This window comes from Hyperoodon ampullatus (genome assembly GCF_949752795.1).
Source record: "Hyperoodon ampullatus genome assembly, chromosome: 6".
In the NCBI taxonomy this organism is placed as follows: Eukaryota; Metazoa; Chordata; class Mammalia; order Artiodactyla; family Ziphiidae; genus Hyperoodon; species Hyperoodon ampullatus.
Window position 1 is genome coordinate 40,028,323 of NC_136919.1, and position 22,035 is coordinate 40,050,357.

The 22,035-nt window shown below is 42.1% G+C and overlaps 1 protein-coding gene across 3 annotated transcripts in view; it reads left to right on the forward strand.

The window, feature by feature from the left end:
- The window catches only part of PTCH1 (patched 1), a gene marked incomplete at both ends in the record, with an annotated part of 63,764 nt that overhangs the window by 23,765 nt on the left and 17,964 nt on the right, over positions 1-22,035 (forward strand). For 2 of the 3 annotated variants that reach the window (XM_079706065.1, XM_079706067.1), the window contains 13 exons: positions 4,239-4,428; positions 6,062-6,131; positions 6,232-6,323; positions 7,690-7,888; positions 8,188-8,309; positions 9,127-9,274; positions 10,103-10,234; positions 10,656-10,811; positions 11,550-11,648; positions 12,361-12,486; positions 17,891-18,009; positions 18,633-19,035; positions 19,458-19,767. In XM_079706065.1, coding sequence (XP_079562191.1) covers positions 4,239-4,428; positions 6,062-6,131; positions 6,232-6,323; positions 7,690-7,888; positions 8,188-8,309; positions 9,127-9,274; positions 10,103-10,234; positions 10,656-10,811; positions 11,550-11,648; positions 12,361-12,486; positions 17,891-18,009; positions 18,633-19,035; positions 19,458-19,767 — 2,166 coding nt within the window. The remainder of the gene's footprint in view (positions 1-4,238; positions 4,429-6,061; positions 6,132-6,231; positions 6,324-7,689; positions 7,889-8,187; positions 8,310-9,126; positions 9,275-10,102; positions 10,235-10,655; positions 10,812-11,549; positions 11,649-12,360; positions 12,487-17,890; positions 18,010-18,632; positions 19,036-19,457; positions 19,768-22,035) is intronic. The other variant, XM_079706066.1, reaches the window with a different exon arrangement.

The window sequence follows — 22,035 nt, forward strand, 5'->3', positions numbered from 1 at the left end:
AGGTTAGTAGTATCATTTTTGTTCCACTTTACAGAGAAGGTTACTGAGACTCAACTGTATCCCAAATTTCAGTGCCTCGGGTGGCAAGACTGGGACTCAGAACCCAGGTCTTCTGATATCTGTTCCCATTGCCTGTCCATTCCACCTTGCCCCATCTTGACTGGGGGCAGCAGTAAGCAAAATGTTTAAAAATAAGTAAATAATGAGTGTGAAGGGCTTTGCAAGTGGAAAGCACCACACACATATAAACGTTTATTTTGTGTCCGGGATCCTAAGTAACAGTTTTCCTGAGTGTTGTTCAGAAAGCTTGGTTGTTATTTTGTTGTTACAGTTGTTCAGTTTGGAAGAAGGAAAAAAATATCAGAGGACTTCAGAATATGATAGAGATGCATAATGTTTTTGCATTGAGTTTATTTTTAATACAGATGCCTGTCAAGTAGCTTTCGTATTTTTCTCTTTTTGTCACGTGAGAGTCTTTAATTATACATGTTTACTGCAGAAGGATTAAGAAATAGAGATAAACCCCAAAAAGTAAAGTGGGTAAATATTATTCATAAACCACTGCACAGTAATAACCACTGTTCACATGGCTGTATACCTACATCTATATCACAAATGCTGGATCTTACAGGTCATTCCGCTCAGTAGTCAAAAATGACTATGCAGTATTTCATAAATATGAGATTATTTTTAAATTAAAAAAGGACTTTGACCTTGATAATGGTAAAGAGAAGGGAGCAAACCATTTCCCCCAAACCACACCTGTAATTTCAGTACTTGAAAGGGCTTCCTGAGACCATAGCTTCACACTCCTGCATGGTAAGGAAGACAGCAAGATAAGGAACAGCTCCTCAGGGCCGTCACCCAGCTGTGATGTAGGATAGGCATTTGCTAGAGTCACAAAAGTCAGTGAATCTGTAAAACTGCCCTGTCCAAAAGGATTTCTGTTCCTGGTAGCTTGTTCTAGAGTGACTTGGGTGAATACTGATGTAGGACCATATGAATGCTGTGCAGTTTATGACACAGGTACACCTGAGAAGGAGCTAAGTCTACCAGTGCAACCAAGTGAATGACATGATTATGGTCTCACCAAGCTCCAGCCACTCTTGCCTTCTTTCTCTCCCCGTTGCAAGCCAAACCTGAGGACTTTGTGGTTGCTAGTTCCTCTGGCCAGAATGCTGTTTCCCCAGGTCTTCAGAGTCAACATAAGTATCTCTTCCTTTTAGGTCTTCCCTGGCAACTCCATTCGAAGTGGCCTTTCCCCTGCCCTACCACCCAGTAACTCACATGACATCGCCACCTTGATTTCCTCCATGCCAGTTGTCATGCCATGAAACTACCACATTGGTTTGCTTGTGTACTGCCTGTTTGCTTCACTGGCCAGCGAGCCTCTTGGAGCTGTCTAATCGACCACACACCCCAATACACAGCACATAGCATGAACCCCACAAATGCTTGCTGGCTGAATGAGTCACGTTACAACTATTTATCAAAGAAAGTGGATATCAACTAAACTTTTAAAAAAGTTACTGAATAGTTTTGCAGAAACATTCATATTTGTTTATAAAAGATGAAGTGTGAAGTAAAATATGGTCATGTAATATGGAAAAGTAAATCTAATTTAACAATACTCAAAAGTAGGATCCAGCATAGCTGGTTGTGGAAACTAGAATTCAGGGTCCTTCAACTCTAGTTGCTAAATCTACCAATGATAATAGTCTTGTCTTGGTTGAAAGTGGTTGTCATGTTAGCAAAATATTCATATTTATCACTAGTGTAAAGAGGTGGAAGAGCAAAAAGGTTTTCAATTCTAGAGATGTGAAAAATGTACCCCTTTATTAAAATATAGGTGTTTATTTAAATATACATCTTAAAAACTCAAAAAAGGTGACATTATGGAATCCCCGAGGTACATTTTATGTCTTGTAGGAAATAGCATCATTTCTGAAACCCCCTGAGGTAAATTAATCGATCCATTATGAGATTGGTCTAGAAAAGTTTAGTTAGTTCTTAGCAGCATGAACCTTGCATGTGGTTTTTATTTCTGTGTGCACTCCTCTCCTGGGTCATTACCTTATTGGTTATAGTTGTAGGCAGCCGCTCTGCTGGGCAGGGGCAGGGGGGCAGTGGGCCGCGGGGAGGTCTATGGTCCTGCTTTGGTGGTGGTTGTTTCTACCTCATGGCTGAATTCACCTGGCGTTACGACTTTGTAAGCAGCATGAGAAGTCACATGCTATGCCAGTGCTTAAGGAGGCAGGTACAGATGATTGATAGGCATGGGGCATTGATGTCTGATAGCCAGAAAAAAGGAGGGGTTGAGCTTTTCTTCAAAAAGGCTATTTGGAGCTCCTTGGTGTGCAACTCTGTAGCTTTTCAGGAGTGACCTCTGGACTAATAATTGGCTTTTGGGGGGGTGGTGCTCATACAGCTTTTCTATCTCTAGAGAATGTGGATTGAGTGTAATTCAGTTCACTAATTGGTTGACATAATACACAGTGATTCCTGGCAGAAGGAGCCAGACCCTGCCTGCAGGCAGCTTTTATGGAGCATCCTGAGAAGGCCTATGGCGTTATGTAAATGCATGCCCTGTTGCAAGTTGCTTCCTATTTTTTCCTATGGTCTTTAACTTCAAACTGATTGCTGGGGCCTCAGCAGTTCACTGGGCTATTTGCCAAAGTTTTCTGCAGCATCTAAATAGTTTTTATAGCCAATGATCATTTCTCTCTCTCTTCTCCTACACCTCCCTTCCCCCACCCCGCCCTCCCTCTTCCTCTTCTCTCTCCAACACACCACAGTATGTTCAACCTCACCTCACAGAGTTCCACGGTGGCCTTGGCCATCTGCGTGAACCTGCACAGATGACTCTGCCAGTCTGCGAATCTGGACTAGTTTTCCTAATGAGGGCATTATTTGCTTTTTAGCTTGCTCCCTTGTTTATAAAATATGCCAAGAGAACTAAACAACCCGCTGTTCCCAGTACTTATTTACTTGCTCAAACCCAATGTTTATGTCCTTGAATACTAAACTTGAAGAAAAAGGATTTCTCCTCATGGGAAAGCTAAGATGATCCCTGAGGGTTCTTTCTAAAAGATAGAGCTGAAGGCCTGCTTTTCAGTAAACATTCAGCTTACAGTGCCTTTTGGAACTGGAGTGTGTAGGGGTGAGGGTGCTCGAGGATTCTCTTCTGTTAGCTGTCCCTGCGGGCCTTCCCTCAAAGCCCTTACCATTTGCTGTGTTGAATCAAAGCAGCCTCTCCAGAGCTTCATTTCACAGCTCCCATCAGGGCCCTGTTGAGAAGTAAAATTCCTTTCCCTCCATATGCCCCAGACAGTGCAGCATCCTGAGCTTGGCGCATCCTAAAACCCTAATTGAAATACAGCCTAGAACCCGAGGAGGAAGACAAAAAAGCAGTTTTTAGTAACAACATTACTCGTGCTTTGTTGTGCTGGCTTCTCTCATGCCCAGCTTTGGCCGCCTGCTGGAGAAGCTGGGGCAGGGGTTCAGAATCACCAGGGGAGCTTCCAGAACACAGGCAGCCCCGCCCCCAGGTGACTCAGAACCTGGCACTTGTGCTTTCTGGATGCTGACCAGGTGAATCTGAGAGAGCAGGTTCCAGGGCCTCCCAAGACAGCCATGGCTGATACATTTGGTTCTTCTCAAGTGGGATTTCCCCTTGTGCATCTGACATAAATCACATTATTTATCTTCTCCTGGCAAGTTTTGTGCTAAATACACATTTGCCACCTTTCCTTGTTTCTTTTTCCAACAAGAAGAAACATTTCCTTGTTACCTTTGCCAGATTATTTAGGAGAAGAGTGTAAATTGAAGCCATTTATCTTGAAATGTGCTGCAGGGGCACATTGTTTATACAAGTGAAAGAAATTGTAACAGGGGTATTTGGTCTGGTCTGCAAGGAAAAGTGTCTCAAGTTTTCCTTCCCCCTCCCCCTTTATACATATGGTGTGTTAGTTAGAAGGTGCACAAAGCACGCATGCATTAGGTTTGTGTGTGTGACAGGCAGGACCATTGTTAATAGGTTTAGTGAGTATTTTTTATGTTTGTTATTGGTAGAGTTAACATTGCCAGTCATAATAAAGTGAATGTTACCCCTAAAACATCAGCCATACATTTCTGTGACCAGAGTTCATTGATCGTGTACCCTGCTCCTCTTAGTGAGGTAACAATGTGAATTTGTGGGGATTTTGCTGTTCTAATTGAAACCTGTACGTGTTTACCAGTTGGTGGGCGAGTAAGTCGTGAATTAAATTACACTCGCCAGAAGATTGGAGAAGAGGCTATGTTTAATCCTCAACTCATGATTCAGACCCCCAAGGAAGACGGTGCTAATGTCCTGACCACGGAGGCACTCCGACAGCACCTGGACTCGGCGCTCCAGGCCAGCCGGGTCCATGTATATATGTATAACAGGTAAGGTGGTGGGGAGAGGCTGCTGGTTTAGACCCCTTTGTTTTAGCAAATAAAGTTGCCCGGGAAGTACAGCGGAAGTGTTAGTTCAAACAGTTTTCTCGTGAAATGATCTTTAAAATCTTGATTTGTCTCTGAAGTTTAGTAACATATGAACTACATTACTTTATAATGTATTTTCAGTGAGTATCTTGGCACTATACCCAAATGAGTATGGTCCTTCAAGCAGCCATTTGGATGGCTGTCCACCGTTCTGAAGATGTTTCACTGCTTAACCTGTTTTTGGAACAGTTACACTTTGAATTGCCTTTAGTCACCTCACAAAGAATAAAAAAGAAAAAGAAGTTACTTCTCATTACTTTGTATTCATTACAGATGTTAGCGGTTGGTATGTGTCACCAAAAAATAGGGGGTTGAGCCACTGTGGTGAATTCCTGGGGACAGGTAGGCAGAGTAAGGTGGATTCACACACCTTTACCAAATACTACCCTTTAGCTTTGTAGCTAATTTAGCAATGCTGTGGATGTAGTAAAAGCATAGGAAGAGTTCTGGAATGAAACCACCACAGCCTAAGTTAGGGAGAGGAAAGACAATACAGAGAAGCATGTACAAAGCCAAACACAGGCAGTCCCTCCTACAGGTGCTCCAGTGTCAAGAAGGAGAGCCGACCAGCATTGCTCTGGGGTTCAAGAGAAAGGGGTCACTTTCAACAGCACCGATCGAAAAAGCTTAGCAAAAAGGTGGCATTTCAGCGGGGCACTGAGGGATGGATGGGAAGGTTCCACAAGGAAGAGGGCGAAGTCCAGAACGTTCTTTTGGGTGACTAATAAAAGAGAGAAAAAGGAGACCAATGAAACAGAACAGTCTAGAAGGAGCTTTGTATTTTTTCTTTTCCTGGAGTTCCCATCCCCACCTTTCCCTAATTTTCTCTTTTTTCAAATTAGACTCATTTCCCTAATACACTTGGGAAGGCCTGGGCTTATATAGCACTCTTCTAGGGATAACAAAATGCTATAATAATAGATGATGGATAGTACAGGTAATTGTTGATCAGTATATTTGATATAATTTCTATAGGACAAGAATAGAAGAATGTAAAGTGGAAAACCAATCTACCTGGTAATATTCTTTATAGCATTTGTGGTTAAGAGCAGGGAAAGTTCATTTTGAACACTCTCTGTTAATAAGGACATAATTTACCAGTAAAAAAAAGTAATATTTTCCCGCCTCAATATATGTTAATACATTATAAACCGTACTAATAATAGTCCCCACCTATTTTGAATTTGTGATAATTCAACTCTGAATTATCTGCCCTGAAGTTGTTTAATGTATGTGGAAAAGCAGATTAATGGTGTAAACAAGATTATTGGGAGAACACTTAAGAAAACAAGACTTTTCAAGTACTTTGGGTAGCATTCATTTACATAAACACCCCACATGTTAATTACAGTTGAGTATTATCTATTCATTAAAGCAAGCTTGTTGAATCCATTTGGCAAAGCTCTGCTCATTTTGACAGATACTGAAAAGTGATCAAAATTGCAGTTCTCTCTGTATGTTCTGTAGTTCTGATTTTGTACACATTTCCTTTATTACTATAAGAAACTTTTGTCTCTGCTTTTTATTTTAATAGGCAATGGAAATTGGAACATTTGTGTTATAAATCTGGAGAACTTATCACAGAAACAGGTTACATGGATCAGGTATATTTTCTTTTTGTTTGCAAAAAATCCTCAAAAATTCTCAAATAGCCCAGTGGTATACATTAGCCTAATGCGTGGCCTATTCTTTCAACTTTGACAGATAATAGAATATCTTTACCCTTGTTTAATTATTACACCTTTGGACTGCTTCTGGGAAGGGGCGAAGTTACAGTCTGGGACAGCATACCTACTGTAAGTGTGTGATCTTGTTTTCTGATGTCTGTGATTTCTAAACTCTAGAATGTTTCTGATGTTACCTTATCATTGTTTATTCTATTTCGGTTTTGGACAAGAAATAAAAACATTGAAATTCCATGTGCATGTTTTGAGTGAATAGTTGGGGGAGAGGGCACTTCGGCAGAATGTTTCTCCTCTTTTCAAAAAAAGTTCTGTAGGCATCATTAAATTTCATTCACTTTTACCAGCCTATTTATATGCAAATAAAATGCAAATTATTTCAGAGTATGTGTGATTTTTAACTCTTTAAAATATTTGCAGTTTTGTACACCGAGCACTTAACGTAGGTTTAGCTTATTTTTTAAGGAGAGAATTTATTAGTGGGTACATGTCGAAGTTCAAGATCTTCCTGTTAAGTGAAATGCTAACCTTTCTTTGGATCACATTGATGGCATTTAAGAGGGAAATCCACTATATTTGAAGGTCATGGTAGGGGATGCTTCACAGTTTAGCAGTTGAATATTATGTACACCGCATCATTTAAGGAATAATTGTTAATCAGTGTAGACATTTTCAGTTAATTATGCAAGAGTTAGTGCTTGGGTTATTGTTTCTCTCCTAGCTTGCACATATCTGCAAAAGCAATTGGCAGTGGCCATACCCTGACCTTCAGTGTACAGTTTTAGGTGGGAAATAAGGGGTTTTGTGTTTTCTGGTTGGGAGATTCTGAATAATGACTTCAGCCTGGTTAAGCAGCTACAGTGTGGTTTGAACCACATAACAGGCAGCCAAAAGCCTTTCTGGTCTGTCAGCAGCACAAATTCAAAAGTGAGTGTGGGGGGAAGTGGCCTTGATGGCGGTGATGGCAGAGGCAGCAGGGGGCTTGTGGGGTTGACTGCCAGGCTGTCAGAGAGAGCTCATAAGTATGGGATTATTAAAGGTAATGGAGATCAAATATTTTGATTGATGACATTTACAAAGCATTTATTAGGCTGGTAAGTGCTAATTTGACATTGTGATTTCCTCTGCATCCCCCACCCCTTAATTTTGGGTCTCAGTCTTATGCTTAGAAGCACCCCATTTGGCGAATTTTGGTTTTAGGTATTAAATATACTATATCAGCAAGTTAAGATTCTTTGGTACCTTTGTTAATTTATAAGCTCTCTGTTTGCCATGTTCATTCATGAATTATTTTCCTGACTTAGGTTTGCATATAGGTATACTGGAAAGGAGCATTTGGTTTTTGTGCCAAGGTCGCAGAATTACAGTTGTTTCCCCAGAAAGCATCATACAATCCAGATGCAATAGATTCAGTCTTGTTATTTTACTAAGGGCTTGGAAGCCTCTTTTTCATTGTCTTGCCTCCTAATTTCTTTCACAGAGGTAAGCCTCCTTTGCAGTGGACAAACTTTGACCCTTTGGAATTCCTAGAAGAGTTAAAGAAAATAAACTATCAAGTGGACAGCTGGGAGGAAATGCTGAATAAGGCTGAAGTTGGTCATGGTTACATGGACCGGCCCTGCCTCAATCCGGCTGATCCAGACTGCCCTGCCACAGCCCCCAACAAAAATGCAACCAAAGTAAGTACAGCCATTGATTGCCCCTCAGGAGGGGAAGGGAGAAAAACTTGATATTTGCCCCCATTTTTACTTCTGTTATTTTTATTTTTAAGATTTCATTCTCAATGACTTTTTTGGTCTATGGAACTAAGTTTGTTTAAAGAGCTAAATTTTGCTGTAAGATTTGCCATACGCCTCTCATTAGCCTTGTTTTTAATGTTCTCACTGAAACAAACAAGCCCTTAATGCACTGGATTTTAACAAGGCATGTGACCTGCCTACTAATTCCTGTAATTATGAGGCTGTCTTTTTATTTTTAGCCTCTTGATATGGCCCTTGTTTTGAATGGTGGGTGTCATGGATTATCCAGAAAGTATATGCACTGGCAGGAGGAACTGATTGTGGGTGGCACAGTCAAGAACAGCACTGGAAAGCTTGTCAGGTAATCCAACACACGGAGGAAAATCCAAGCCATCTATTTTTTGTCCTTTCCTCAGAAACCACTTCCCTTCTGACATCTGCAAGTGTATTTGTATTAATACTTAACTGTTATCCTAGCTAGCTGTCTGGTGTAATAGAATATTAGGAAATATTAGTGGACTAGACCAGCTCAAAAAAGCACCTTATGGGGAATTTTTCAAGATTTATCATTTTCATCAAGTCTGTAGTTAGTGATAGTAGGATTTTAGAAGATCTACCCATCATGTAGAAAATCGGGGCAACTATAAAGTAGGCAAGAGGAATTGGTCATACCGTGTGGAGTTACATGATATGAGCTGAACTCCATCACAGACTGTTAAAGGGAAAGATCAGCGACTGACGGCTAAGTAAGAATTATCCTCTGTGCACTTGTGGACTCCGCTCCGTCAAGTGTCAGGCACTCCGTCTGAGATTTCTCCCTCGGGAGAGCTGTCGTCTGGGATTTCTGCACAAGCAGGCGTGCAGCGCTGAGCCCAGCATATCTGATCAGGCTATCTACTCCACTACCCTTCCTGTTTCGTTGACTAGAAACTGAGAAAGGAAATTGCCTATTAATTTAATTTGGGGGTGTATCTGTAAAAGGTTTGTAAGGTTACACCTTTAATATGGTACATCAATCTATTAAATAAAATAACCATCCAGGTCCCATTTTAATGGAAACATGTGCTCATGTAGGACAGAATGGCTGCGAGTGAGTCGGGGGTGCTCGGTGGGGATTTTGCACAGTGAGAGCTGCTTCCTGGGGATGCTGATGTTGTGCCTTTTCCACCCCATCACAGTGCCCACGCCTTGCAGACCATGTTTCAGTTAATGACTCCCAAGCAAATGTACGAACACTTCAAGGGTTATGAGTATGTCTCGCACATCAACTGGAACGAGGACAAGGCAGCAGCCATCCTGGAGGCTTGGCAGAGGACGTATGTGGAGGTAAATGGGTGGCGTCCTGACGCCCTTTGAATCTGAGTACAAACCCCTTAGTTACTAAATACTTCATTTTAACGTTTTAAAGCATTGTTTTCATTAGAATTTGTTTTCAAAACTGATTGTAATTCTGGGAACTTGGTGGGATGAAATCTTTTTCCTTTTCTTTATATTGAAAATCTCACTATCTGGGTGATGCTAATTCTAATTGTGATGCCCTGAAACATTTTGAGTAACCAATTGTGAACCCCAGAGCTAAGGCATAACAGTGTTTAAAAAAACACTTGGTTAGCAAGAAAAGGTGTCTGGAAAACATTAGCAAGGCATAGAATCTGTTCACAGCTGCAGTCCCCTTGGTTAGGTCATGTGACAGGAGCTGGCCTTTGTTTCCCAAGCAGTGACCTCTACTGAGCTGCATGTGACCTTTTAAAAGTGGCCAGCGAATGAAGAGGGGGAGGAGTGCCCATAAGAATGAGTTGTTTTGGATTAGGGGGGAACTGATGGGCCCGCAAATCAGTTGTAGAGTTATGGAGAGGAGAATAGTAGTCTTAGACATAGCCTAAATAAGGCTGTCGGAGTAAACTTCAATTACACAGGCTCACCGGCTCACCACAGCACCACATTCTCATTTGATTAGCAATAGCCTTCATTGTCCCAGGCTCAGGTCCTTCAGCGTTAGTCCAAGTTCGAACCCCAATCATGTAGAGCTCTTTTCAAGGCATCAGAAAAAAGTGGGGGGTGGGTAAAGGGGACATGTCACCTGAGTTCTGTGCTCTTGAAGCTCATTGTAGCTTTAATCCCATCTGGGAACTTATCCTTGCGTTGTAACCGCAGGTAGTTCATCAAAGCGTCGCTCGGAACTCCACTCAGAAGGTGCTTTCCTTTACCACGACGACCCTGGACGACATCCTCAAGTCCTTCTCTGATGTCAGCGTCATCCGAGTGGCCAGTGGCTATTTACTGATGGTAACAAGCAATTCAGTTCTCCCAGGGGGCGTTTTTGTTTTGTTGTTTAGTTTTTACCTCTCCATGACTGCCCCTGCTTGTTAACTGCTCTTAACACACACGTGCATCCAAGACAGAGAGAGCTCGGCTTCGTAACGGTTTAAAAAGTGGTTGTGTAAAGCATTTATTACCATTTGCAGTTTGCCCATCTTTGACTCGTATCATTTCGTATGATGTCTGTAATGTAAATTTTTGTTGTTGTTGGATTTAATAAGTTCTACCTTTTGATTTGGGGTGATGGGTGAGGGAAAACATTAGAATCTTTACACATTCTAATGTTTGGCTTTTGTTTTGTGTCTCCCCCTTCCTCCTCTCCCCCCTCCCCCAATTCCCCTTCATTCCTTCACCTCCCCACCACCCTGCCCAACTGTTCTGCTTGCAGCTTGCCTATGCCTGTTTAACCATGCTGCGCTGGGACTGCTCCAAGTCCCAGGGTGCCGTGGGGCTGGCTGGTGTCCTGTTGGTTGCACTGTCAGTGGCTGCAGGATTGGGCCTGTGCTCATTGATCGGGATTTCCTTTAATGCTGCAACAACTCAGGTACTAAAGGAGCCATCCGTCTGCTGTTCATTGACAAACACCCCTCTCCGGGCTTGCCCAGTTGGCCTCCAGTGTGTCCATGTCACCTAAAGGGTCTTCCAGCCTTTTCCACTAAGATGCCCCATTTCTCAGGGGGGTGCTGTCTCTAAATGGACCACTTGACAGTGGCAGGTCTGAATGGGCTTGTTGATTAGTTAGAGATGCTTCATTTATCAGTGGAATTTAGATCATTTATTCGAGTAGTGGTTCTTGACCTTGAGTGTGCATTAGCATCACCTGGCGGGCTTGTGAAAACTGATTGCTGGGCCCCATCCCCAGAGTTTCTGATGCAGTCCATCTGGGGTGAGGGTGGAGAATTTGTATTTCTAGCCGGCTCCTAACACTGCTGGTCTAGGCATCACGCTCTGAGAACCGCTGCTTTAAATGAGTTAGATTCCTTCTCACTTTTTTTTTTTTAAACATCTTTATTGGAGTATAATTCTTTCTCATTTATTAACTTAAAAAAATTATTGTATGTGGAGCTTAGAAAGAGTAATGGACAAGATCTACTGTGAGCCACAACTGCTAGACTTTGGGGTCTAACTATCAGATAAAACTAAATTCTTCACATGAGTTCATGTAAGCCATCCTTTGGGTAAGCTACTTGGGGTGCTGGTGGCAATGTTTTAAATAGCTTTGTAGTATTCTCAGAATTGGACCTCATGTGTCTAATGTCACTGTGCTGTGTTTTCACTACAGGTTTTGCCATTTCTTGCTCTTGGCGTTGGTGTGGATGATGTTTTCCTTCTGGCGCATGCATTTAGTGAAACAGGACAGAATAAAAGAATCCCTTTTGAGGTAATAGAAAAACAAAAGAAGAAACCTTTGAGGACAGCAGAAGCCCCTCTCTGTTCCTGAGTGTTTGTCCTTTCACTTTTCTCAATCTGGTGCAGTAAATATTTCAGTCCCAAGTCAGATGACATGTTACTGACTCTAGATAAGTAAAGTAAGTTAGAAGCATCTCAGGACACTTGTTCCAAAGTGCACATTTGTTTCTTTGGGCTTTTTGGTTACTTTGTTCTCATTTCTCCTTGCCCCTTTTTAATAAAACATTAAAAACTTACTTAAATCATTATCTTGCAGCTTTGTGCTTTGGGTAGTAATAACCATGAACAACACATGACTGTATACATAGCACTGAAAACTTGAATTTCAGTGTTGGTGTTAGAGGGAAAGGCAGAGATATCCCTTTCTTTTTTTTTTTTTTTTTTTTGCGGTATGTGGGCCTCTCACTGTTGTGGCCTCTCCCGTCGTGGAGCACAGGCTCTCCTCGGCATGTGGGATCTTCCCGGACCGGGGCACAAACCCGCGTACCCCTGCATCGGCAGGCAGACTCTCAACCACTGCGCCACCAGGGAAGCCCAGAGATATCCCTTTCTTATCCCCTCACGTCAGCATTGTAAACTACCGGTTATCTTATTTTGCCACGTATTTGAATTGTTCACACAGTCTGTGGTCTGAGGGGACTCCGCCCTGTGCAGCTCTCAGCACTGTGGTTTCTCATCCTTAGGACAGGACCGGGGAGTGTCTCAAGCGCACGGGAGCCAGCGTGGCCCTCACATCCATCAGCAACGTCACAGCCTTCTTTATGGCTGCGTTGATCCCGATTCCCGCTCTGCGGGCGTTCTCCCTGCAGGTGAGTTTCCAGTGACTAGATCTGGGGGGAATCTGTGAGCACTGCACTCAGCAGCGAGCCTTCCAGGTCTGCTTTCCTCCAGTGATGTGCTTACAGTACTACCACCATGAAGTAAAGCAGCATGCCAGCTTTGGGGACTCTTTCTTCTGGGTGGATGCTTCTTTAAGCAATAACCTTGACACTCCCTCTGAAAGAAAGTTCTAGGGTTCTTTCTTTCCTTTAAAGCCCTATAGCTCAGAAGCCTGAGGCCTGGGTATCCTCATGACCCAGGGCCACTCCATGTGGGATGCCTATAAGCCCGTACTCCAGATAATCAGGAGTCCTTTGGATTGGGCCCTGGTGCAGCCAGCTCTTGTTCGTCCCTGCTTCTAAACTCCACTCTCAGCTTCTGTGCTCACCCCCTTCCCCTGCTGGCTACCATCTCTCGATTTCCCTAAAGCAGCCCCCAACACAAAGCCGCTGCACAGAGCAGGCTTCACTGATACGAGGATGAGGTTGCAGTGTAGCCCAGGCCAGGCCATAACTTAAAATTGAGCGTTAGATTCCTCACTGTGTGAGGAGGGGTTGGCCAGCCTCTGCCTGCGGGGTTTCCTTGGCCAGCCCTTACTTGCCACCTGTCCTTCCTTGTTCTTCCTGGCCCCTCTTCTCCTTCCTTTTGGTTCCCTACCGGACTCTCAAGCTGCCCAAGAAAACACGGAATTCCTCTCCCTTTCTTGTGCAGAGCAATTTGGTCCATCATGGTTCTGTTCTTTCCTTCCAAACCAGGCCCTTTCACATCTAGAGGCCTCTGAGATATTTTCCCAAAGAGCCAGCTAACATGAATTGTAAGAATGGAGAGTTCCCGCGACTGGGGATGCAGCTATGGTCAGTGCTATGCTTGGTGTAAAGTCCTGGCATTGCTCTTCAGCTGCTTGAAACTCGTGGGAAATCCTGAAATTGGTCAACGCAGCAGATAAAGAAGGCTACTTGCCCAGTTTGTGGCGTGGTCTTCCTAAGCCTGAAGTGGTGTAGGGTTTTGATTTCTCAAGGATATTATTGAGGTTTTGTGAATTAAATTCAAATTTTAAAGCTCCAGCTGTTTTCCAAGAAAGATTAAAGGAGCAGTGGCTTTCCCTTTTCCTTCTCTCTTACAATGTGATAGTAATTCATGAGATGGCCAGGTTTTTAAAGGAAACTATTTTTGATGTCACTTTTTTTTAAAACTGTTGTTACATCCATCCAGCTTATTCATACTGCTTTACTCCTTTTAATCACCAAAAGGTTCTAAGGATTGTGACCAGGAAGAGAAATTGACAAATCATAGATTAGGTTTCTATTTATATTTTTGTCAACACACTCAGCTCTTTTTTAGCCTTCAGAGATGAATCTTATTTCACTAATTACCGATAAAGGCCTAAGCAACTAGTGATCTTACTGCATTTGGGACACTAGACTTGTTCACTATTTGGTGTAAGGTTTTGTACCCATCACTATGACCACCAGGCCCCCCAAAAGAAAAATACTAAAAAAAGCTTATTTTCATTTTATTATAAACATATAGAAAATAGACATAGAGTAGTGAGTGAATAAATGAATAAATTAAATCTGAAAGCGGGACCAAAGTTCAAAGAAAATGAAAATATATCTAACTGCTCAGTAATATGGAAGGTAAATAAAAGATGCCCACTAATTTATTGGTACAGCTGAAGTTTTAGGACGCCTTTTGCACAGGCATGCACGTGTGCAGCACCCTTTGATAGCCTGCTCTTGTCTCGTATACAGCAGATTCTGGTACTGAGAAACTGTTCTAGAGTCTTTTAACAGCGGGACCCTCCCCCCTGCCTCTGTCCTTCTCTGCCTGCCTTTTCCCTCGCTGTTCTTTATCTGCTTTACCTCACGCTCCTTCTCTTCTTCTTGTCCCCCTCTCTCATTTTCTCCTCTCCTCTCTCAGTACAAACTGATGATTCATCAAGGCATACTCTCCTTTAATGATATCCTATGGTGTGGTGGTCTGAAAAGCTACATGAGTTTTCCTTACGCCTTTTAGAAAATCCAGTACGCTAAGTTCTCCCAAGGTAAGCTACCTTACTGAGATGAAATGAATACTGTTGGTTTTGCATTTCTATTCCAAGGCACTGGAGTATCACTTTAGAAATTGCATCTACAGCTTCTAGAAGTTCTCATTTACTAGAGAATGGCTTCCTGTGATACTGGTTCATTCTCTGTCAAAAAACAAACAAAAGTAAAAAAGACTAGAAAATTTTAAGAAAAAAGAGCATGCCATGATCTTTGCAGTAGCCATCAGAAATTTTACACTTGATTCCCTTTAAAATGTATTGACGTTTGAAATTGACCATTATATAGTTTCTCTTTAGTAACTGTGTTAAGTTGTAACTTTGGGTATTCATTTGTATTTGTATTTTCAGGATACTATAGATAAAGCCTCAGAGGGACGTATCCAAAATGGTTCTGTCCAGTAATAAACCCACGTTTAGAATTTTTCCTTGTGGAGCCTTTCCAATTTTGTAACCTTGCCAAAATAAATAGAATTTTTTTCCCAAAGAAACCTCCTTGTCAATCTTTATCCATCTGTCCAAATGCCACCTCTATACCAGAAAGCAGTGGCACTGTTTATAGTTCTTTGAGAACGAATGCCCTACACTGGGGCTTTGCTGGTAACTGAATGGTATTTGTTCTTCACTGAAAAGTCCCAGAACAGAATGCCTTATTGTTCCAAATGGTAAGAGGGTTTAGACGAGGGCCCCTCTAGGCAGGGCCAGTTCCTCTCTGCTCTGCAAGTGTCTCAGTGGGGCCACCCATAGATGCTTTGCAGGGGAATGGGACATTTCCTTTAAGCACAGCAATTAGAATTGGTGCTGCAGGATCATCACCGTCATCTTTTCAGATTTACTTGAAATTTCTTAAAGTGCTCTTTGCTCTAGCAGCAATACTTCTCTCTTACTGAGAAATCCTTGCTGTTTGTTTTTATTATTTCAGTGCACTTTAGAGGATGTTGAAGTTCTGCAACTTTCTCATCAGTAAATGTCCTACCTATATATGTAATAAGCTGTTGGACAGTAAGTTTAGATGGGAAGCTACCTTGGGTTTCTTCTTTCATTTCTCCATTTCCACCACAAAGAGACCAAGCAAGATGCCCATCAGATTTCTCTGATGGATGAGGCTGGTATCAGATACATTCCCCAGCCACGGCAGAAAGCATCAGTGTTGTTTTGGCCACAACATCTGGGCCACCTGTATACATCTGCATGGCTTATCTTTTCACAGTCTCTGTCCTCATCCCCAGGAACTTCTGTTCAAAATGAGATGCCCAGAGTTTCTTGTCTGCAATTACACTCCTGAATTCTAAGCATGACTGTAATAAAAAAAAAAAAAAAAAGCTGACAGGATTCCACCCCCCAAGATTAAGTTTTCCTGGAAAACCCTTGAGGATCAGACGCATTCTCCCCTATGTTCTGATTGGGCAGGAATCCTAACCCTGCCCCCGTGTCTGTCCCTTCAGGAGGTGATCAGATCTAACGAGAACTCCCAGGTCCCAGCTGGGCTGGGGGCTTAGGCATCAAGCCTGTGTTTGAATCTGATTTACTGGGAGCCTCAGGCAGGTGACCTTCCTCTGCACCACGGGTCTTTATTAGGTAAAGGGTCGACAGCAGGACTAACGTCTGCCTCCTGGTTGCTGTAAGAATCGAACGGATTGTGTGTAACTTAACTACCTGACCTCCCATCACTCCTCCTCCTCCTCCTTTCTCTTCCCTCAACAGAATTTTAAACCCAGCAGTGCTGCATAGCTTTTAAACTCAGACACGGCCTATCGGATTTCCTCCATGCATCCTTCCTCCCTGGTCCTCCCCAAATCCTTTTTTGTCTTCTCCATCTCCCAAGAAACCTTTTCTGGCCACTCTCCCCACCCCCATGTGTACCCCCACCTGCATGCTCCCGTCCTCTGAGCCACTCTGGAACCCTGGCATGCTTCTATTACTACACTTGTTAGCCTACGTTATAATTTTTTTATAGTTCTGGCTGTGTCTTTCCTTGAGAGCGGGATTTTGTCTTATTTATCTTTGTGTCTTCTGTACCCAATACGCTGCCCTGACTTTTCTTTTTTCTATTTGCCTCTTAGATAGATCCTCTAGTCGAAATAGTGATTTGCTTATAACATGTTAGGCAGGTCTTTAAAGTACGTTATATACATTAGAGTGGCCAGTTAACATGTTTCATATATTTTGAATTGATGAGGAATTTTCAAGGCAGACGAAGAAGAGAGGGGTTGGGTCATTTTTAGGAGACTCTTGGTTATTTTTTGGTTTTGTAGACTTGACAGGGAATTAATTATCGAAAAAAGCATCTCTCCAGAACTTGGGCTTCCTATTTCACCTCAAGCATAAATTCACAAATTACTATCTAGAGACCTTTGCAAGGTTCTCCTCTGGTATTGTTCGGTACCAGTTGTCATCAGGTTTTCTTTTTCTCACCCTGAAACGTTTACCCAGTTTGAGAAGGTTTTAGAACTAAGCAGTTCTCTGAAAAACCTTGTAAGAGTTTTTATTTCTCAAAAAAACTCTCTGATGATTTCTTGGTTACTTAGCATTCCCGTTGCATTTTTCATCATGCTGCTGCTTTCCATGCCTTTCTGTACGGGAGAGCCCTTTCAACTGTCCTCTGTTGACTTTCCCCTATTAACAGCCCAATTGTGTAATTTTTACTAGGTCAGCAGGAGATTTGCCAAAGCGCTACAGAATCTAGCCCTGTGTTTATTCTAGGTTATGGAGTGACTTTTGAATCCGTACTTATTTATTCTGCATACTAGAATCACACACAGGAATTTCTGCTTAACTCTCCTTGACCTTTTATGTTACTGCGCTCGCACACCCCACAGGCTACTCCAGAGGCTATTTGGAATGTGCCTATTAAAAACCTCGGGGGACGTGTTTGAATTTTTATTTTGTGTTTTAAAGGTGACGTTTGGATATACTCGATCCACTTTATATATAAATTTTCTAAGTGTAAAATCAGGGCTCCGAAAAAAAAAGAAATCAGGGCTACGTGAACTCTTAGAAATGTTCTAAGAGGAAACTGTTTCTTTTTATCTTAAAGTAACACATCTCAAGCATATTCTCTGTTCTGCTTTTGTCAGTTTGGTTTAGTTTAGTTCCTGTGTTTGTACCATATGGGCTCATGGAATTATTAGAGATGGAAAGCAATGATGGGGGCCTCTATTCTAGTCAAATGGTCTCTTAATGAAGGACGAGAAGCAAAGTGATGAGAAACTCCAGCATCTATTTCAGGCTTAAACACCTCAGTTAGGAAAGTGAAAGAAAGATTTTGTTTAAAGCATCTTTATTTTCAAAGCAGTCCTCTGACTGGGAGGAAATGTATTAGTGACCCCTACATTTTTTTTTTCTCCCAGGCGGCTGTAGTAGTGGTATTCAATTTTGCTATGGTTCTGCTGATTTTTCCTGCAATTCTCAGCATGGATTTGTATCGACGTGAAGACAGGAGATTGGATATTTTCTGCTGTTTTACAAGGTACATTTTCGGTCCCCTGTGGCCTTTATTTGTTGGGAAAAGAGTGGTAATGTTTAGAGAAATTTTCAGTCTGTGAACTTAGAAGGAAGCATAGTTAACAGTGTGATGAACGCAGGGGAGATAATGGACAGAGGATGCTTCCTCTGGGGGACATCGGAGTCACTGGGGTTCTCCCCTCCCTCAACTGAACATTCTTACAGCCCCGAGGTTGTGATACACGTGATCATTGTTTACCACACACCAATATTGCTGGTTGTTGGGAATGTGTTGTATCTCTATGGATTAGGGCAGAACAAAGGTTGAAAACCACCATCTGGAAAACATATCACCCTTTGGGTGATTTGGTTTTGGGTTTTTTTTAAGGAATTATGCATTAAGAGGTTCATCAGCATGTAACTTGATTTTTGTCAGCCAAATTCAGGATCAACCATCCATTTGGCCTCCTTTGATTGACTCATGTCTGTGTCCAGCTAGATAAACCGGATGGTGTTTGTGGAGTTCAGTGCTATGTTTTGCTCCTAAATCAGAGCTGTGTAAAGTGGATAATGTCAGTCATTGGCAGAAATGAAAGCACCATTTCCCCGTTTCGGTATACCATTCCAACATATTTCCCCCTCTTTCAGCCCCTGTGTCAGCAGAGTGATTCAGGTTGAACCCCAGGCCTACACAGAGACTCACAATAGCACCCGCTACAGCCCCCCGCCCCCCTACAGCAGCCACAGCTTCGCCCACGAAACCCAGATCACCATGCAATCCACGGTGCAGCTTCGCACAGAGTACGACCCACACACGCACGTGTACTACACCACTGCCGAGCCGCGCTCCGAGATCTCCGTGCAGCCCGTCACCGTGGCCCAGGACACGCTCAGCTGCCAGAGCCCCGAGAGCACCAGCTCCACGAGGGACCTGCTCTCCCAGTTCTCTGACTCTAGCCTCCACTGCCTTGAGCCCCCCTGCAGCAGGTGGACACTCTCATCTTTTGCCGAGAAGCACTATGCCCCTTTCCTCTTGAAACCAAAAGCCAAGGTAATTACCAAAACAGAAGACTCCTACTGTCTGCAAAAAAATAACAGAGCAGGCACCTTTGGAATTCATCAGATTGCTTCCTCAGATGTGATGTATTTCAGGCCTCCTAACGAGTCAGTCCATTTAGAGCTTGAGGCCATTTTAATGAGCTCATCTTCTACAGGAGTGCGTCTCTATGTGGCCAATGTTTCTTTCAATTTACGTCAACTCCTTGCATTTTAAAGATTTTATTCTAAATGCGCTTGTTTAAAAAATGCAATTACCATGATTTTATGTTTTTTCCTCTGGGAAAACGACCCCTACACTGTACATCAGATAATGTGATGGTAAGAGTGAGGTACAAACCAAACAGCTCATCTTTGTCAAGGGAGAGTCGGTTATGTTCCTCCGGGTCTGATCTCGGGCCCCTTACTCTTTTGCAGGTCGTGGTGATCTTCCTTTTCCTGGGCCTGCTGGGGGTCAGCCTTTATGGGACCACCCGAGTGCGTGATGGGCTGGACCTTACAGACATTGTGCCTCGGGAAACTAGAGAATATGACTTTATTGCTGCACAGTTCAAATACTTCTCTTTCTACAACATGTATATAGTCACTCAGAAAGCAGACTACCCGAATATCCAGCACTTACTTTACGACCTTCATAAGAGTTTCAGTAATGTGAAGTATGTCATGTTGGAAGAAAATAAACAGCTTCCCAAAATGTGGCTGCACTACTTCAGAGACTGGCTCCAAGGTAAGGTGCTGCTGGAGGGCCCTTGTCCTTTGTAAACATTCACCATTTGGTCTTTGTTGTGTTCAGCTTCTACAAGTTCCCTTTGTTTCCTTTATTAAAGTCTTAGATTATAATGTAACACTGACATGTTTCATTGACTTCTAATTGTTGCTTAAAATTCTTATATAGACTCTTTCTGGGGCAGCTCCCAAATCTGGTTTTTACCTATAAAACAATGCAAACAGTTCAAATGGCTGATTCAGGCACTTCTGTAAGAATTTACGAGTACACAGAATAAATGAACAGATGTTCTTAGAATCACTGAATACATTCATATTCAGTCAGCAGTTCGGAGCAAGTTTAGGCCCTCTTTCTCTCCAGTTGACTACTATTTCCTAGAAATGTTTCTAAGAGCAAGGTAAGAAGCTGAGAAAGGCATTTTAAAGCAGGAAATGGGAAAGTAGGTTATAAAATATGGAGCTGGATGCTTCTAGTACTCTTTTTTTTTTTTTTTAATGGTGGCTCGTTTGGTGACCAAGTGAAATCCAAGTGTTAATGGAATTTCTAGGCTGACTCACTGCCAAATTGTAACTTACTACATCAGTAGTTTTGCATCATTGGTGAATATAATGTAAAATTCCATATTTTGACTATCTTTTGACTTAACATATGGAGTAAGCTTAATTGCTTGATCACATCTCCTAGTATATCATAAATAATCAATTTCTGCTTTAAAATGCCTTTCTCAGCTTCTTACCTTGCTCTTAGAAACATTTCTAGGAAATAGTAGTCAACTGGAGAGAAAGAGGGCCTAAACTTGCTCCGAACTGCTGACTGAATATGAATGTATTCAGTGATTCTAAGAACATCTGTTCATTTATTCTGTGTTGACACATGCAAAGTAAAGTGGAGAATCAAGATAATTATCCACACAATTCAAGCAAAAATACTCTTACTGAAATACCCAAATAATTATGGCCCCAACATTTTTTGGCTTAAGTTATCCAAATGATTGTCTTAATTTCCCACTTAATTAGGCTTGTTTAAACACAGATTTAAGTGCCTTTTTTGGTCTTAAGTCAATACACTTGTATGTAAAGATTAAGCAGCCAATTTCCCTGTGAGTTTGCATGAAATGGTAAACAACTTGAATTTGATTTGAAAATTCTTCAGTACAGTTTCTGTCTTTGACTCGTGTTCCTAGAATTTTGTTCGTGCATATATACCAGATTTGACCTCTTTTTCTGAGGAAGGCAAAGTGAACTACATGACATTAACATTATTTTTTTAACATGCTCGTGAGATTAACTTGAATTTGTTCCCAGTCTTATTTTTTACAGTAGTTTGGGAAGCAGTGGGTTTTTTTTTTTTTTTTTTTTTTTTTTTTTTCAAATGATGAATCAAAAGAGGACGAGAAAGTTGAGAGATTCCCTGCTTTTCATTTTTCCCCCTTTGGCCAAAGACATGCAAATAACTTGCCACAAATAACAAAGAGATCTGCAGAGCACTGCCAGTATCTGAGCAAAGGAGGGTTATCCTGGAATTGATTTCAGTGTCTTCGGCCATTCCTTTGGATGTTCAATATGGCATGTTAGGCAGAGCTTCGGAAGCGGGTAGAGGGGCATTGTCTCCAGGCAGTGCGGAGGGCTAACCTTTTTATAGCCTACTTAAATTATCCCCATGCTTTCATCCCTTTAAAGACCTAAAGCAGTTGGACTTGGGAATCTTTTTAAAAGGTGCATTTGAATCATGTTTTGATTGCTAAGTGAACAGCACCCACCTAGACCAAGTAAGATCCATTCATGCCCACTGGTCGGCGTTCCAGCCAGCCCTAGACCTCTGCATCTGACTCTACCAAGGTCCAGCAGAGCAGTGTACACGGGATGGCTAGATACTGGGACCACCGGCTGCCTAGACATTTCTCAGGCCTATTGAGGGGTTGATTTGGTCTTTGAACATTTCCTCTTAGGAAGTAGTTATCCTTGAGTCAGCTTTCCTTCAAAGCACTTTGTGTGGTTGCTAAGTGATGGGACCCTCATTAGTTTTTAATGGAATGACCATTACAAACCATGTCATCCCATTGGTCTTTAGCAACATTCCAGTAGTTTTGGGGGGGAGGGATTTACTCATAAAAATGTGTAATGGTAATACAGAAATTATCTCAAATGTCACCTTTAAACATACATGCAAATAAGGTGACCTTGGAGATAAAAACCACACTGTACAAATGGTATTTGTTTATATTTCACACTGAAATATGCAAATAAAATTTAGATTAGCATTTTCTTT